At 36.0% G+C, this 16252-nt stretch overlaps 1 protein-coding gene across 2 annotated transcripts in view; it reads left to right on the forward strand.

Annotated features, from left to right (window-relative positions):
* The window catches only part of Acss3 (acyl-CoA synthetase short chain family member 3), a 169600-nt gene that overhangs the window by 123254 nt on the left and 30094 nt on the right, over nucleotides 1-16252 (forward strand). For both annotated transcript variants that reach the window (XM_008852196.3, XM_029555689.1), the window contains exon 10: nucleotides 13795-13890. In XM_008852196.3, coding sequence (XP_008850418.1) covers nucleotides 13795-13890 — 96 coding nt within the window. The remainder of the gene's footprint in view (nucleotides 1-13794; nucleotides 13891-16252) is intronic.

The following is a 16252-nucleotide window of genomic DNA, read 5'->3' on the forward strand; positions in this document are numbered from 1 at the left end:
TGACACAGTAATTAAAAGTACCAGAGTGGTGGAACTAACCTTCTTGGATGTTTAACAGACAGAGTTTAAGGCCTATAACAATTTGGTCAGAGGAACATAAAGGACAGTTTTTGCTCCTTGCCCGCTTAGGTTGACTAGTCCCAGGGACTATGAGCATCTCTCAAAATGTCCTATAATGGTGTTGGGTTATCTGTCCTCTTGATCAAGGAGATGGACTTGTCCAGTCTACAAAGAGGAGGGTGAACACAGAGGAATCATTTCCTCCGTGCTTCCAAGCGAAGCTAACCATGGTCCAGCAGGACCTTTGACTTATCTTCACACAGGTGGAACCGGTAAAAGAAAGGAGCCAGGGGCTCCTCCCAAGCCCATGTGACCCCTGAGGATCCTCAAATGACCTTAAGAGTAAAACCAAATTGGTTTACCTCGGCCAACTGTATGGCTTTAAACACCCAAAAGGAAAGTATAACCAAAGATTAAAGGGGCCAATATAACTTCTTAAGAGTCGATATGCATAGCTAAAGGCTGCATAACAAGTAACAATGCCAGATAGGAGATACCTTCTTTTGAGTTGTTGGCCAGGGTGGCCAAAGGTACTCCCAGATAGTAACCCAGCATAGAACTGGGAAAATGATACCATGTTTTTAAGGGATGTCAAAACTATTTGAGATGACGTGTATATTTGCCAAATTCAGTAGTGTATATTTCCTGCAAACAGACTACAGAGACAGCAGTTATAATCACTAAAGTTGGCTAGATTTGCTAAATATCTTCTATATCCTTAGGAAAATCTGGAGAACTTTATTAGATCAAAACTTTTCAAAAACGAATCAATACATTTTTACTTAAAGAACCAAGGCCACATATTAGAATAATTAATTATAATTTTACTCAATGTGTATTTTTATTGAGTTTTTGTGTATTTCATATAATACATATTAATAACATTTAGACAACCTCCCCTCATCTGCACCACAAATAGCTCCCCCCACCAGATTTCAAGCATTCTTTCTTGTCTGCTAAGGCCTATCAAGTCATTTGTCTCCCCATATGTCCCTTGGTGTGAGTTTATCCACTATCAGATTCTTGTCAACCTATCTAGAGTCACTCCCTTAAAGATTATCAACTCTCATTCACCCAGCAGTAATCAGCTGTCAATAGTTCCTTGGCTAAGGCTGGGGCCTGTTCCCCATTTCCAGTTCTATGCTGGGTTTTTGTCTGATTGAGTCAGCATGGGTTTTGTGCATGCTGCCACCATTGCACCAAGTTCAAAAGAGCAAGTTCCCAGAGGCCTGCAAGATTCTGTTTCCTTTTGATCATGCACTAACCATGGCTCTTATAATCTTTCTGCTAGCTCTTCTGCAATGGTCCCTGAGCCATGGTTAGATGAGTATTAACTAATATAAAAGTCCTATGCAGGGACATGCTTAATACAGTCTCTTATTGTCTGCACTTTGTTAACTTGTGACCTTCTGTGTACATCATACTCTATTGCATGAGGAAGCTTCCTTGTGAGAGTTGAGGGATGCATTAATATTCTCTTTCCCCCTTGTTCCACTAAGTTCCATGAGCCTCAGGTGTAGACCTTCCAGTGCAGACGTGTCGCTTAGAACTGGGTATCTCTCTGAAATTTATTTCTGTGTATGACCTTTTGTAGAACTCTATAATAGTCTCCATCTATATTGCAAAAAAATGTTCACTAATGAGTGGTGAATGGCATACTTGACTATAAATTTAAGGAAACCCATTTATCATATATAAGAAATTAAATTTATCTAAGGATATGACAAATGTAGAGTTTTCTCAAGGATCTAGGACCTCTCCAGCCATGTGTATCTGGCTACGTTTACAAAGACATATGAGCTGCCTCCCATTGAGATGGTTTTATGTCCAATTAGATAGCTATGATTACCCCCAAGATAAAAATGTCACTAATTTACCTCTGTGGTTTGTTGTGCTGGTCATTGTTGTGGTTATTAGCTTTTAAAGCTGAGGTTGGATCATTGATTGATTTTCAGCCTTAGAAGCTTGAAAGTGTCTTCTAGAACTATGCGAGTGAATCTTCAGGGAGGAGGCTTCCAGGTCAGTAATTCCAGTTCCATTGCTCCAAGTCCTATGCTCAAAGGATGTCCTATCTTCAGCAACAGGGTCTTAGCTTCAAGTTTTGGAAGGAAACCAAGGACTATGGAAATAGCCTATGTTATTTTGGAGATTCTTGCACTACTCTTACCAACAACTATATTTCTTGTTATATAGCCTTCAGCTACAGACATGGATACATCTAGAGGCATTGTATGTTTCATTTTGCAGTAGGCTTTTGAACTAATACATTTCCCTCTGAGCTTTTGCACAAGCTAAGCATTATTAATTTCTCCTCTCTCACTCCTCTTCTTGTCTAACTTTCTTTCCCCTTCCCCAGTTAATGTATCCCCATTTCCCCTTTACAATACCTGACTCCTATAATTCCCCTTCTCTAGAGTTCTGTCTTCTCCTTTACCCATCGTTCCTGATATATCCTTCCCTCCTCCTTTCCCAGTTAAACATTTGAATTTCCTCCATTTCCCCCTTGGTAACATCTGTTTCCTCCTATCCCCCCATCTCTCAGGCTCTCTTTCCCTTTACCCTTCATATTTCCTTTCCATTTTCCTAGTTCCTGTGATTACATAAGGATATATAGTCACATATAAGGATTTGATGTGACAACCCACAAATGAGGGAGAGTCTGAGTCTGTGTTACTTCACTTAGTATAACAGTTTCTACTTCCATCCACTTCCCTGCAAATTTCATCTTTCATTATCATGATTTTGTTTTTCATTATCCACTCACTGAGTAAAACTCCATTGTATAAATTTAACAAATTTTCATTATCCATTAGTCAGTTGAGGGAGATTTCATTTCTTAGCTGTTGTGAAAAGAGCAACAACAAAAATGAAGGTATGAGTATTATGAGTATTTCTACAGGAAGATGAGATCTTTGGGTATGTGCCAAGGAGTATAATCAGATGACATGGTGGATTCATTTTTAGCTTTTTTTTAAGAGTCCTCCACAATACTTTCCCATAGTCATTGCACAAGTTTGCAATCCTACAAACACTGAATGAGCATTCCCCTTTCTCCACATCCTAGGCAGCATTTGGTATCTTTTTGTTCTCTTGATTTTAGCCAGTCTGACTTGTGTAAGAAGAGATCTTCAAGTACCTTTGACTTGCATTTTCCTAATTACTAAAGATGTTGAACACTTTTAAGGCGTTTCTTACCATTTTTATTTGTCTGAGAACCTTCTGTTCAAATCTTTAGCCTATCATTTTAATGGATCATTTGTTTTCTTGTTTATTTTTGAGTTCTTTGTATATTCTGGATGTACAACTACTAAAGATTTCCTCCTACTCTGTGGGTTTTCTCTCACTTTTGTGGTTATTCTTTAGTGTACAGAAAATTTTTATTTTAATGATGACTTGTCAATGACTTGTCAAAAGTTGACCTTAATTCCTGAGCAATTGCTATCTGATTTATAAAGTCCTTTCCTACACCTATACTTTGTAGGGTACTGCCTATGTTTTCTTCTAAGAGATTCAGAATTTCAGGTTTCACATTGAGGACTTTGATCCATTTGGAGTGGATTTTTGTACAGGGTGAAGGATAAGGGTCTAATTTCATTCCTCTATAGGTAGAGATACAGTTTTCTCAACAGGATTTGTTGAAGATGCTGTCTTTCTTCCAGTGTGTGTTGTTGTCACTTTTATCAAATACCAGGTGAATGAAATTGCATACACTCATATTTGGGTCTTCTATTATGTTCCATTGATCTACATGTCTGATTTGCTGCCAGTACCATGCTGTTTTTATGACTATAGCTCTTGAATACATGTTGACATCTGGTTTGGTAATCCCCCAAATGTCCAACACTGCTTTTTTGCTCAATATTGTTATGATCCAGGTTCTTTCGTAAATCCACATGATTTTGGGGAGTAACTTTTTGTTTTCTAGTTCTGTAAAAAATGTCATGCTGACATTGATTGGCAGTGTATTGAATCTACAGATTATTTTTGACAGGTTGGTCATTTTCACTATATTAATTCTCCAAATCTATGAGTATGGGAGGTCTTTCCAACTCTTAGTATCTGCCTCAATCTTTTTCTTCAAATACTTAAAATTTTCATTGTAGAGATTTTTAGATAGGTTAATTCTTAGATTTTTTTGAGGCTATTGTAAATTGGATGGTTTCATGAATGATTTCTCTGATTGCTTATTATTGGCATATAGAAAGGCTACTGATTTTTGTGTACAACTTAAAATAACAGTAGATTGAATGAATGCAAGGTATACACTGTAGAACTGAAAGGGTGGGTTAGACTGGACTGAGAATGTCATTGCTGGTCCACTGGGGTATTAAGAAGATGCCCTATGCTAGTCTAAAGAGGAGAATGCAAATTCTTTGGAAAATATGAATGACTTGCTAATGTTTGGTGCATTGTTATCTTTCACAATTTCATGCTCAGATATAAATTCATCTTGTTTTTCATTCATGAAAGTCTTTTAAATCCAGTGCCTAAGAAGTTGTGATTGGAGAAAGCTGTTATACAGACGTAGTGTCACATCAGTAGTGTGCAGTTAAAGGTGCTGTGATGGTATCCATCTGGTGAGAGAGACAAAGTGTGTATGTCATCACTGTTGCCTGGTAACAAACAGAATTTTTCTCTCATTTGTAGCAGACTTCATCACTTTAGTGTAGGTGAATTTTAACAATAATTTGAATAGTAGGAGCTTAGAGATAAGCTATGTAAATTTGGTTTATGAAAAGAATAATCTTTTGTCAAATATAAGGCACATTTGATAAGACTTGGCTCAAAAGTGAATAACTGTTAACAAATTGATAATCTACCTGAAAATGAATTCCAAAACCAAACAGTAATTTTTGAGTCAGATGCTTTAATTTTTATAGCATTTTAGTGTAAGAAAGAACATGATTTTAAAGACTGATTATAGGAATAGGTTTGGATATTTGTAACTGTTTCTAAAAATCACTATTTGAACCCATTATTATATAAATGATTGGAAAGAGAAAAAACTAAGAAATTTGTTAGTAATATAGTTGGCTTTTTCTTTGAATTATCATGTACTTAAATTCTTCTGCCTTTGAAATGGATCACATATAACCATGTCTAAACTGGTTAATATTATGCCATGCTTATAAATATCTTCAGAAGATTAAAGATTTCTAAACCTTTCTTTGAGGAATTTTGATATCTGGAAATTTGTTTTCCCCTATGTCACACAACAGTCACATACTGTAGACTGTTAGTCCCACAAAATAATCCTCAGTTTCTCTTTACCGTCAATCTTAATTTAGACAATAGCAGTTGATTGATAATGCTTCTTGTAAAAACAAGGTGAGCAGAAAGCACTGATGCTGAATTCTTATAGGACTGTTTGCAAATCCTACTGCAGCCAGATACCCCATGGCCATAGGCAAGTTCTTGATCATCTGCACAAGTGTTACATCCTAGGTTTCACAGAGAGCTTTTAACAAAGTAAAACATGTACAAATAACCTAACAGAGTTCTCAATCTATAGTCAACACCCAATAAATATTACATCCCCTTTCTCACATTTCATTGAATAACCTTCCATAAAAATAAGGGTCTGCTCTGTAAGTAATCTCGATTCAAGCACATTTAGAATATAAGAGCTCTAAAGTCTGCATACAACATACATTAATCACACTTCCTACCTTTTCTCTGAATAATCCTTCATGAATGAAAAGAGCCTCTTTAACATCCTGGCTTGGAGATACTACAAATTCAAGAAAATTTAAACTGCAAGAGCAGCATTTAACTCTACAGATTTTAATTTCCTAAAATCAACTAGCTCATTAAGATTTGAATAAGAAGTCCCATTGCTCTATGCAATCAGATTCTTTCTCCCCTGTGCTTTATTGCATGCCTTTGTTAGTTTAGTATTTCTTTTCTAATTGATCTACACATTTTTGTGGACTTCTTCACTGAGTCAACCATGATATGGTGAGAGGCCAGCAGCTTGGAGCTCAGATGAATGGACTGCATCTAATATAAGAATTAGATAGCTTTGCTTTAGATATTTTAAGCCATAATTCTACTATCTCATGAACACAGAGATTAGATTGATTTTCTTTCCCAAGTGTACAGCTCACTGTTTCTGCTTTCTTTTTGCTAACACCATTCAAGTTATTTATAGCTCACTATATGGATTCAGAAATGGAGAGAACGATTTCTTTACAAATTGCCATTCTACCCACCACGATGCTGTGATTAATATGATTCAGCAGTACCCAGCCTGCTGAATTGGTTTCTCACCAGTACTTGAGCTTTAACATGTACTACCAACTTCTCAATTCAGATTGCCTGATACAGTGTATCCAGTTCCACGGTAAGGGCTGAAGAGCAGCTTTCCAGATACAACGGGTGGCATTTATTCTAATAACAGGACTTGTCAATTTGCCATCCTGCCATTTCCTTTAACTTAACTCACATGTCATCTTCTTTCTATGCTGATTTTGTGAAGCAAAAATACTTGGATTTTAACCTAGACATCTCCTTCTTGCTCTTTCTTATAAATACCAAGCTCTTCTAATTCTGAGTGTAACCCAACTTGGTCTCATCCTGCACTGTTGCTCACCTTTGTCAGGCTGCCAACATCTTCCCTATGTATTGCTCAGGACTGGGGGTTATTAGTTTAGTGACTGAGCTTGCAAGTGAGATTGTTTTATAAATAATTTAAAAACTACTGCCTCTGCTAAATCTCTGTGGTTCCCACTGTTCCTGGACTAATGTCCAGATTTCTAAACCTAGTATGGATGATCCTTTGTAATTTCCCTCTTTTACTTTGCCTTTCATCTTCTCTCTTAGCCTACCTGCTCTTACTGTGCTTTGCTCTGCCCCAAAACCTTGAAATCCCTTGATGTTCTCATTTCCCAGCCTTTATACATGCTGTTATTTCTGTTTGGTATATCATTCCACCTTAACATTGTCTTCAACGAGGAGAATATATCTAACAAACATACACCGAAAAACTGTCCTTTGAATATCATCCCAGAAATAAGGAAAGTTTATAATGGAAACATAAATTACATAGATTCTTTCTCTTCTTTAAGTCTTTATTTCTTCTCTCTGGTTCATTTTGGGACTACATTCCTTGATTCTCTATTTTTTAAGAGCTGTGATCTTAATAACGGGAATGGAAGCCTAAAACATGCCAGAAGTGCTCTCTAGTTTTCAAACATTTTCTTATCACAAAATGTAAAGGACCAGACTGTTTGGTCCTGATGATACAAATGACCCTCAGGGACAAAGGAAAAAAAAAATCTGGTTCCAATTATAAGCTAGGAAAATGCCTAGAGCTTACTATATAGAGTTTCAGAATTGCAATAAATATTTTGTAAAGCTTTTATAATATTTTCAATGATGTGTTGCAAGTTATCTATTGCTACTTAAAAGAATTCCCCCCAAACTAGTGGCTTAAGAAAAGGAACACATCTCATAATTTTGTGGAATTGGTGCTCGGCATACTGTTAAAAAAATGGCTCAGTACTGAATGGTTTGTTCTGGATAGTCTGGCATGACTACTACCTTGTGCCTGGGGATGACCCAAATGTTAATTCGTAAAGCACTGCTGACTGAAATGCCTGTACATAGCATTTTTAGCTTAGTGACTCAGGTTACTCGTCCATGCATTATATATGGTGGCTGAGTGGGTCCAGTGACTTTAAGATCCCAGTACTCAGCAACTTACAATGAATCCTCTCCATTATTAATCAAAGTAATCAAAATGATCCCAAATCAAAGAGAGATACCCACTGCTTGGTTCCTTTGTTCCTGTATAGAAGAATTTCAGTCACTTTTACCACTAATATGGATACTACAAAGTTTTTGCTCTAGATTTCTGTCCTCTTTATAATTTACTGCTTCAATACCAACCAAAAATAGATTCCCTTGCTACATTAATGTGTATCTTGCCATGATGTGTGCAAGCATATAATATCCATGATGCTCAATGTATATTATTTGTGAAAAAAATAAATCATACTGTACATTTTGTCTTACAACTTTCTCCTAAGCCATATTTTGTGAGCATTATTCCCTACTGTAGGCATTTATCTCTGGCATTTGAATTCCTTTGTATCATTTCTTAATATAACATGATTCCTATTTGAAGACAACATCATTAAAGGAGTGCCAAGCAGGGTCACTGGACCCTCACCTGAGTGTCCAGGCACGCTTCCTAGTCAACTAGTCCAGCCTTGGAAGACAAAAGAGGGCATGGATGTGATCAAAACATCTTATATGCATGTATGAAATTCTCAATGAAGTTTTTGTAAAAGTTTAAAAAATATGAAAAAAAGAAAAAAAATGATTATGTTTGGTTTGTGTAGGTCATCTACCATTAGTGTCTATTTATTGTCTGAGTCTTATGCCAGTCTTGAGATTTGTCATATGAATTGGTTCTGGATGTTCAGGAAGCCAGAGAGGTCTTTTAAACCGTTCTTCAATACGTCCTTTCTATGTCTCTGTTAGTCCCTCTCTCTTGTAGTGGAATCCTAAATTGAATTAATCTGACCACAGAACCTGAATATTGTGCAAATATTTAAATAAGCTCTGTGTTTATTGTTACAATTCATTAACATTTGTTCAGAAGCCACCATCAGGTTACAATATCCCTCAGATTGAAAGTTTAAGCTCTTGAAGGCTTTGAAGTTGTCTATGTAATTTGTCTACTCATTATTTCTTGCCCTTGTTTCCTGTGAATGTTTCCCACATTTATGCCACTCATTCTCTTTGGTTGGACAATTACTCTCAAACACTCAGGAATAGAGTCTCATTACGACTCTTGAAGTTTCTGCCTACTTGATTACTTCCTCTATATCTATATATCACACACTTCTTTCAATTTTCTATTCAAGTGTCATCTACTCAGGGAGGTCATTCCTGTACTTAACCAGTATAAAACTGCACATCTTCCAAGGCAAATTCAAACAAAGTTTTTGCTTAAATTTTTCCTGGACATTTCCTAGACTATGAATTTTATTTATATGTTATTGTACATTGCTTGTCATCACAACTAGAATGTGAGCTCTCTGAGAGTGGGAATTTGTGTCATCTTGTTTTATTGTATTTTAGTATTAACAGTTATCCCTAGAACATGATATCTGATCAATAAAAATTATTAGGTGATTTGTGCCACACTGGTTCCATTTATAAATATGAGAGACCAAGTTCACTGTATGTCCCAAAGATTTTCCTTCGTGTATTGGCACAGGCAGAAGATTTCTATTTCCTACTCACCCTGTCTTCTATGTGAGAATCTCAGAAGTTAATGAATTTACCAATTGCATTCATCTTCTTCTATGAAACTACTACATAAATTAGGACAAATTGTTTAAGTTTTCAGTAACACGTGTCTAGAATAGGTATCAGTATGTGTAATAGTGTATTTTTCTTTACTCTTGCAGTAGTATGAGATGGAGTTACATGACTAAAAAGTACTTAACCCCATACATAGAATAATTTGTACTTCAAACACATATGCCTATTAGTTATCTTTTTTCCATTCAGAATTAAAAGTATTAGAGAAAGTTCATTTGGGTAACAGCTCACCCACCATGCAATGAAGTAGAGTGAGGCAGTCTCCTAGTGAAGATGACAGATTTAGCATTAAAGCAAAAGTAACATCCTTTCACTAGCTTGTAATGTCATGGAAATGGAATATGCCAAGAGATATTCCAACATCATTCAATCCCTTGCCATTTTCTCCTATTTAAAGAGATGTAGCTGGTGATGCACTGAACGGTTTTCTAAGACAGGATATCTGTGTAAATATTTCTTCAAATGTAGTTTCCAATACTGTTGTTCAAAGAGAATCTTCTGGTTTGTTTAATGTAGCTATTTCCCAATCACAATGTGACATCTGGATTTTCTGTTTCCCTAGATAACTTCTAGTCAGTTAATTATAGCTTTTGGTAGTGTGAAGCAGATGCTTTCAAAAGATCTTCAAAGTGGGGCTTTGAGAGGCCTTAGGATTTCAGTTAGGGCCTGCAGCCTGAGAGGGTGGGAGGTGGGACTTTTCTCTAGCTAGAAGTTATTTTTCGCTTGGGCCAGCTTGATCAACAGTGTGTTCATCAAGTTTGTGTGTATGAATGTGTGGACAACATGTATGTATGATGGTATATCAGATGGATAAATTGTTGCATCTCAAGATATTTATAGTTACAAAGAGAAAAAATATATGTATATATTATGGTCTTTGTCATCCTACCTTGATCCTACTTAAAACTCCTTATTTTGGTTAGAGTCCCAGGGAGGGCTATTTTGTTTTATCACATCACATACCTATTATTAACAATGTTTTTTTTTTAATTATCCTTTACATGACTCTAAAACTTTGGTCAACAGGATATTTGAGTTGAAACACTAATGTACAAAGCATGAACTTTATCTAATTTGAATTATCTAAATAGATTTTATTTTTGTCACCATTAAAATTCACAGTGAAATTAATTATATACGAAAATGCCCTTTTCAAAGCTTTCTTATAATAAAAAATAAAAGCTAACTGAGGTTTAAAAGATCATAAATAAATGATAATAAGAATCTGTTGGGGAACCCTGCTGTTAAGGTTGTAGTCCTCCATGTCCTGTCTGGATAGCTTTAAGGAGCTTGGTGCTGTATGGAGGACTCCCTTTCTTAGCAGGGGTTTCCTGCTCTCTGCCTGACCTTATCTGGAAAGTGCCTCCAAGCACAAATACCTGGCCTTATTTGGAACATGACCTTAAACTGCCCCCAGGTTTTTTCTATATGATAATTAGGCATTGCCCTATAGCCAGATGATATGATCTGCCTACCCCATGTAAATAAAGCATACTATGAACACTTATCAGCTGAGGCGTTGGCTGCTGCTTCCACCCTATGTTTTTCCCTGACCCACACTGAAAAAACGAGCTGTCTCACTGAAGCTGACTCCCAGAAGGTCTTTTCTGTCATTGTGCTCACTGGCCATCCTGACCCGGTTAGTCGCCTCTGCTCCCTTTGTCCTCGAGGATCAGTGGCCAACAGACCACGAGGGAAGGGGGAGACCCACGAGAATCTCAGGAAGTGTGCATGTCATCTTTCACGTACAAGGCTAATGACAACAATTTGCTCATCTTTTCCTGCATCTTCATTTAAAGCCAAGCTTAGTTCTCACTTATTTTTGCACTTCTCCCTGTGGAATAGAAAAAAAAGAGTGCTGATACCATTTTTAAGCATCCATATTTATCTGGACATAGAGGCACAGAGTTTTAATCCCAGCAGTTAGGAGGCAGGAAGATTTCTCCAAACTACAGTTTGGGAAAGTAAAGAGTTTATTGTGGTTACTTACAGAGCAATGGGTGAGCTCTCCCATCCCCACCTCCAAGACTACACTGGAAAGTTTCTACCCACATGTGGATGCGACCTCCCCACAGCTGCATAAAATTTCAAGAGGCCTCTTTATGGGCTTCCTAAACTTAGATACCCTTAGTCTTTCCCCCTTGTGCTACTAGGATCAATTGGTTGGTTGGGAGGTGTGACTGACTCTCCCTGACCCTCCTTTCTTGTGGAGCATCAGTAGGTTTGTTTGTGTTAATTCCTGGGCAGTCAGGTGCCACCAACCTTGGGAAGAAGGCATCTGATGTCCATGGTTTGATAGTCATAGGACCGTTTTATGCTACAATCAGCTTGAATCATCTGTCCTCTTCCAGAACAGAACTTTTGCTTCCTGTGTTTTTCTTTAAGCAAACCACTCTGCAAGGTTGCTTCCTGTCATCACTAATTATTTCTCACATCAGTTATGAAAGAGAGTTGAGATGAATACCTAGGCACTTTCAAAAAGAACAAGGAGAAAGTTTTTAGTCTCTCCAGCCACATGAATTTCCTTGTCTAATTTGGTTGTGCTGTGGGGAAATTGGAAAAAAGTCCAACACTGCATAACTGAAGAATACCAATTAATTAGAAAAACAGTGTTTTATTATGATACAAAACTTATCTGTAACGTCTCTTTTAAACCTCAGAAACAACTGGCTCTGGTCCTGATTATCTTTACCAGTGACATATGGCTTAGTATTCCTTTTTAATATTTTATTTATTATTGTTATTTTGTGTGTATTGCCTGCATGTGTGTAAGTGCACCCATGTTGTGCAATGCTCATGGATGTCAGAAGAAGATCCCCTGGAACTGGAATTACAGACAGTTGTTAGCCACCATGTGGGTGCTGGGAATTGAACGTGGGTCCTTTGCAAGAGCAGTTAGTGCTCTTAACCACTGATCCATCTCTACAAACCACCTTTTAAATATTTTATTTTTTATTTTTATTTTATGTGTATGAGTGTATTGTATGCATGGGTGTAAGTGCACTTGTGTTGTGCAATGCCCATGGAGGTCAGAAGGGGGTATTAGATACCCTGGAACTGGGGTTACAGATGGTTGTCAGCTGACATGTGGATGCTGGGAATCATACCTGTGTCCTCTGCCAGAGCAGCCAGTGCTCTTAACCACTGTGCTATCTCTCTAATATTTTAGTGTCTATCCTCTCTTACTGATGCCAGATGAGAGCTGCCAACCATTAAATATGAATAATAAACTGACCTCTGGAAAGAAAATAATAGTCATCAATCCTTCTCATCATTCTAAAGTGATACAAATGTATGATAAATTATAGTATAGCTCAAGGTGGTAGGATGCATTCAGAATAGCTGGGGGGTCAATGCTATTATTATTCTTTCATTATTTTGGATATGATTATCTTTGATGTGATTAATCTCTTAGGTACATATTTGGGTATGCTGAGATGTACAATATAAGCCTAGTTACTAAACTTTTCACTATTACTGTCCTCTTACCCTGTCCTTCATGGGTGTAAACCTCATGTTAGAAAGATCCTGTTAACTCCAATTTTGTATGTTACAGAGAGTTTGTTCAAAACATAATTGCTTTCAGAACTTATGGTTATCAGATAATAGCTGCTATTATTCTTGCAGATAAGTTAGAAGAAACAAACTTAACACTTTATTGTCTATGGGTGCAATTGGAAGATTATGGTCTTGGTGAATAACAGTGTAAACTATGTCTTCTTATGATTTGGGGCTATGGCATATCCATGACCAACAGTCAGGGAACTAGTTGGCTAAAGTGTTTGTAAATTCAGGTTGAGTTGCAGCCTCCTCAGACAACAAACTAAAAATACCAGAAATATTTAGCATGCAGATATGTTATAATGATAAACATAATAATTTAAAGTGAACCCAGAGAAAGTATCCATTCTAGTGCTCTTTTGACTTTTCTAGTGTGCTATGAAACCTTCAAGGTCTCAGAATTCTCTGTTCTTTCTACCTATCCCTAATACCAGAGCAGGCATTCTTTTCTTTGAAGGAGTACTACTATATGAACCAGTCTAAACAATATTCTATAGTTTTAAGACTATGTACACCCTAAATGTTATAATGAAAAATATTTTCATTCTTAAATAGTGTATTTGGCATTTCATAAAAGACCTCCAATTTTGTCATAATAAAATAATGTATTTAAACTCCATTAAACATCATGATGTCTAACTCTGGATTTTTGATGATTATCTTCAGCAGGGACTCTAGAGCTTAGCATATCTTAAACAATACACTGTGATTAGAGTTACATCAATTTTTAATGCAATTAAATTATGTGGCAAATTACTATGGATTTGATATGCATATAATGTCAAAACATTGCCCCATGTTGAAACAATAAATTATATGCCATACTTCTTTCATCAGAGACTGGATCTCCAATAACAGCATCATGTGTTGGATTGGGTAACTCCAAAACACCTCCACCAGGGCAAGCAGGAAAGTGTGTCCCAGGATACGATGGTGAGTAATGACCCTGGAAATTTGAAATGTGCAGTGTTAATAAATTACATGGGACTTTTTGCCATGTGTAATAAATATTTGACTGAAATGAATGTCATGTATTAAAAATGATATTAATTTTTGCTATGAAAATGTTGTCTTTTAATGGCTTATTCTAAATAGCTGGAATAATCAAGAAAACATCGCATAAACAGCCTTTTAGGAGCACGGGTGTGTTCCATTTACCTACAAATTTCATGCCTTCATTTTTCTTTGTAGCTGAATAACATTCCTTTGCATAAATGTTCCACATTTTCATTGTCCATTTATCTGCTGAAGAACATTTAGCTTGTTTCTATTTCCCAGCTGTTGTGAAAAGTTGCAATAAACATGACTGAAATTATTACATATGTAGCATTTGCTAAATTCCAGTACTATTTGTATCACTTTATTTCTTGCTGATGCATATTTAATTTGGATATGCTATAACCACATAGAGCTGAGTAATTTGAACCACAGAGAGACTGTACAACATTGCTGAAGTAGCACAGTAGGAATCTGTGCAAATCACTGTATTTCACTTGCTTTCATTAACAAAACCTAGTTTAATCCATACACATAGTGAGTCTTAAGACTGATGACAAGAGTCTTGAGTATTATTATTTAAAATTACATGCCAATAGTAAGGTTTAAGGAAAATATTTCCTTAATACTATATTTATGTAATAGTGAGATATGTTATCAAAATTTGTTTTAACAATTACAGTAGTGATTATTATATTAAATAATTTCCATTGTACTCCGCTCCTTAAGTGCACAACTTGTCAGTCATGTAACTTTTTAATATTTAGTTTTCTTATTTCTAAATGAAAATTATAATTTTATTCACTCTCTAGAGCTATTGAAAAGTGGCATTAACACAGGTCCACAAGGAAAATATGGAATGAAGATCCAGCTGTTAGTGTTGCTAACATTTCAGAGAAGGTAGAAGGATTGACTTGATGTGGACAGTGTAGACTCACATATTCACTTGACAGATTAGAAAAATGAGGCATAGAGATTATATAATTTGTATTAAATCAAAGAATTTTGCCTACTAGATTTATGAGGGAAAGCCAACCTCCAGGGACAGGGTTATGGGTCTTAGCATGTATTTCTGAATTGAAAAATAAATTGCAAAATTTAGAGATTTGTCTTTTCATTCTCTAATATGAAAATACTGTTACTTTCCTTCTTGGGCATTATAATACATAATTTAAATTATGATATGTATGTATAAAAAGACATTTTAGGTTTTTTTTTTTAATTCAGGGCAGGTATTTTATTTAAAAATCTGTGAGGTCAGTGACTACTGTAGCCATAGGCTGTTCCATATTTATAGTCAGTTATATGAATGAGTTAAGCATTGATACCTCATGGAGCTTCAATGCAGAAGCTTCAATTTGTCTGAAAAGCACTGCCTTCCCAAAAGGGCGAATGAAATGTTTATAGTTGAGGGACCAGGGAATTTATGACATAACTTTTTTTGTTTTATGATTATACAGAGATCAGAAAGCATAATATAATATTAACTAATATAGTAAAAATGATACTTTGGGGAAGGAAAGGAAGCCTTTCTGTATGAAAATATCTGGGTAATATAATATTTAATTTCACATTCACTGAGTGCCTCACACAAACTTGCATTTTATATACAGTTTTCCCCATATATCAACACAGTGAAAAGAAATTGTTCCTAGTTTGTAAATAGAAAGCCAGAGCATGATAACAGCATGTTCAGGAGCATGTAGTAATTGGAACACTGTCCTGGGATTTGAAGAAACAAAGATGAATTTGAACTGGTATCCACTCTTAATGAACTCACAACCAGTGAAATACAGTAACTTATAAGTTTATTAATTGTCAGTGTAGCGTTTTTAATGAAAATGCTCCAAGAATATGAACAAGGGACAGATTAACAACATCCAGGGACAGTGTCTTTCACAGTGGCTTAGGAATGACCTAAGAGGAAGCCGCATCATAAAAACTAGAAAAACCTAGATGCTGAGGATTCTGGATTTTGTTTAATTTGCTGAAATGTGAACACCAGCATTGATATTAAACACTCTCCAGATTTTCACAGAACATTACAGAAAATGTTGGGATAATATATGGGAAGAGTAAATTAGCCTAGTTTATATATCAAAAGTAAATATATGTGCTTTGTTTTCATTGTATGTATATTTTGTGTACTTTGAAACTTTACCTCCTTTAGTTTTTTAAAAGATGAGCTTACGCTTAATGTTCATAACTCACTATTAGGGTGTAAGTGAACACAATAATAGAAAATGAGATTACTGGGCTGTTTAAAGTACATTTTTATTTTAAGGGGATTCTGAAAATA

The sequence above is a fragment of the Nannospalax galili genome, unplaced genomic scaffold (assembly GCF_000622305.1).
Source record: "Nannospalax galili isolate Female #2095 unplaced genomic scaffold, S.galili_v1.0 scaffold390, whole genome shotgun sequence".
NCBI lineage: Eukaryota > Metazoa > Chordata > Mammalia > Rodentia > Spalacidae > Nannospalax > Nannospalax galili.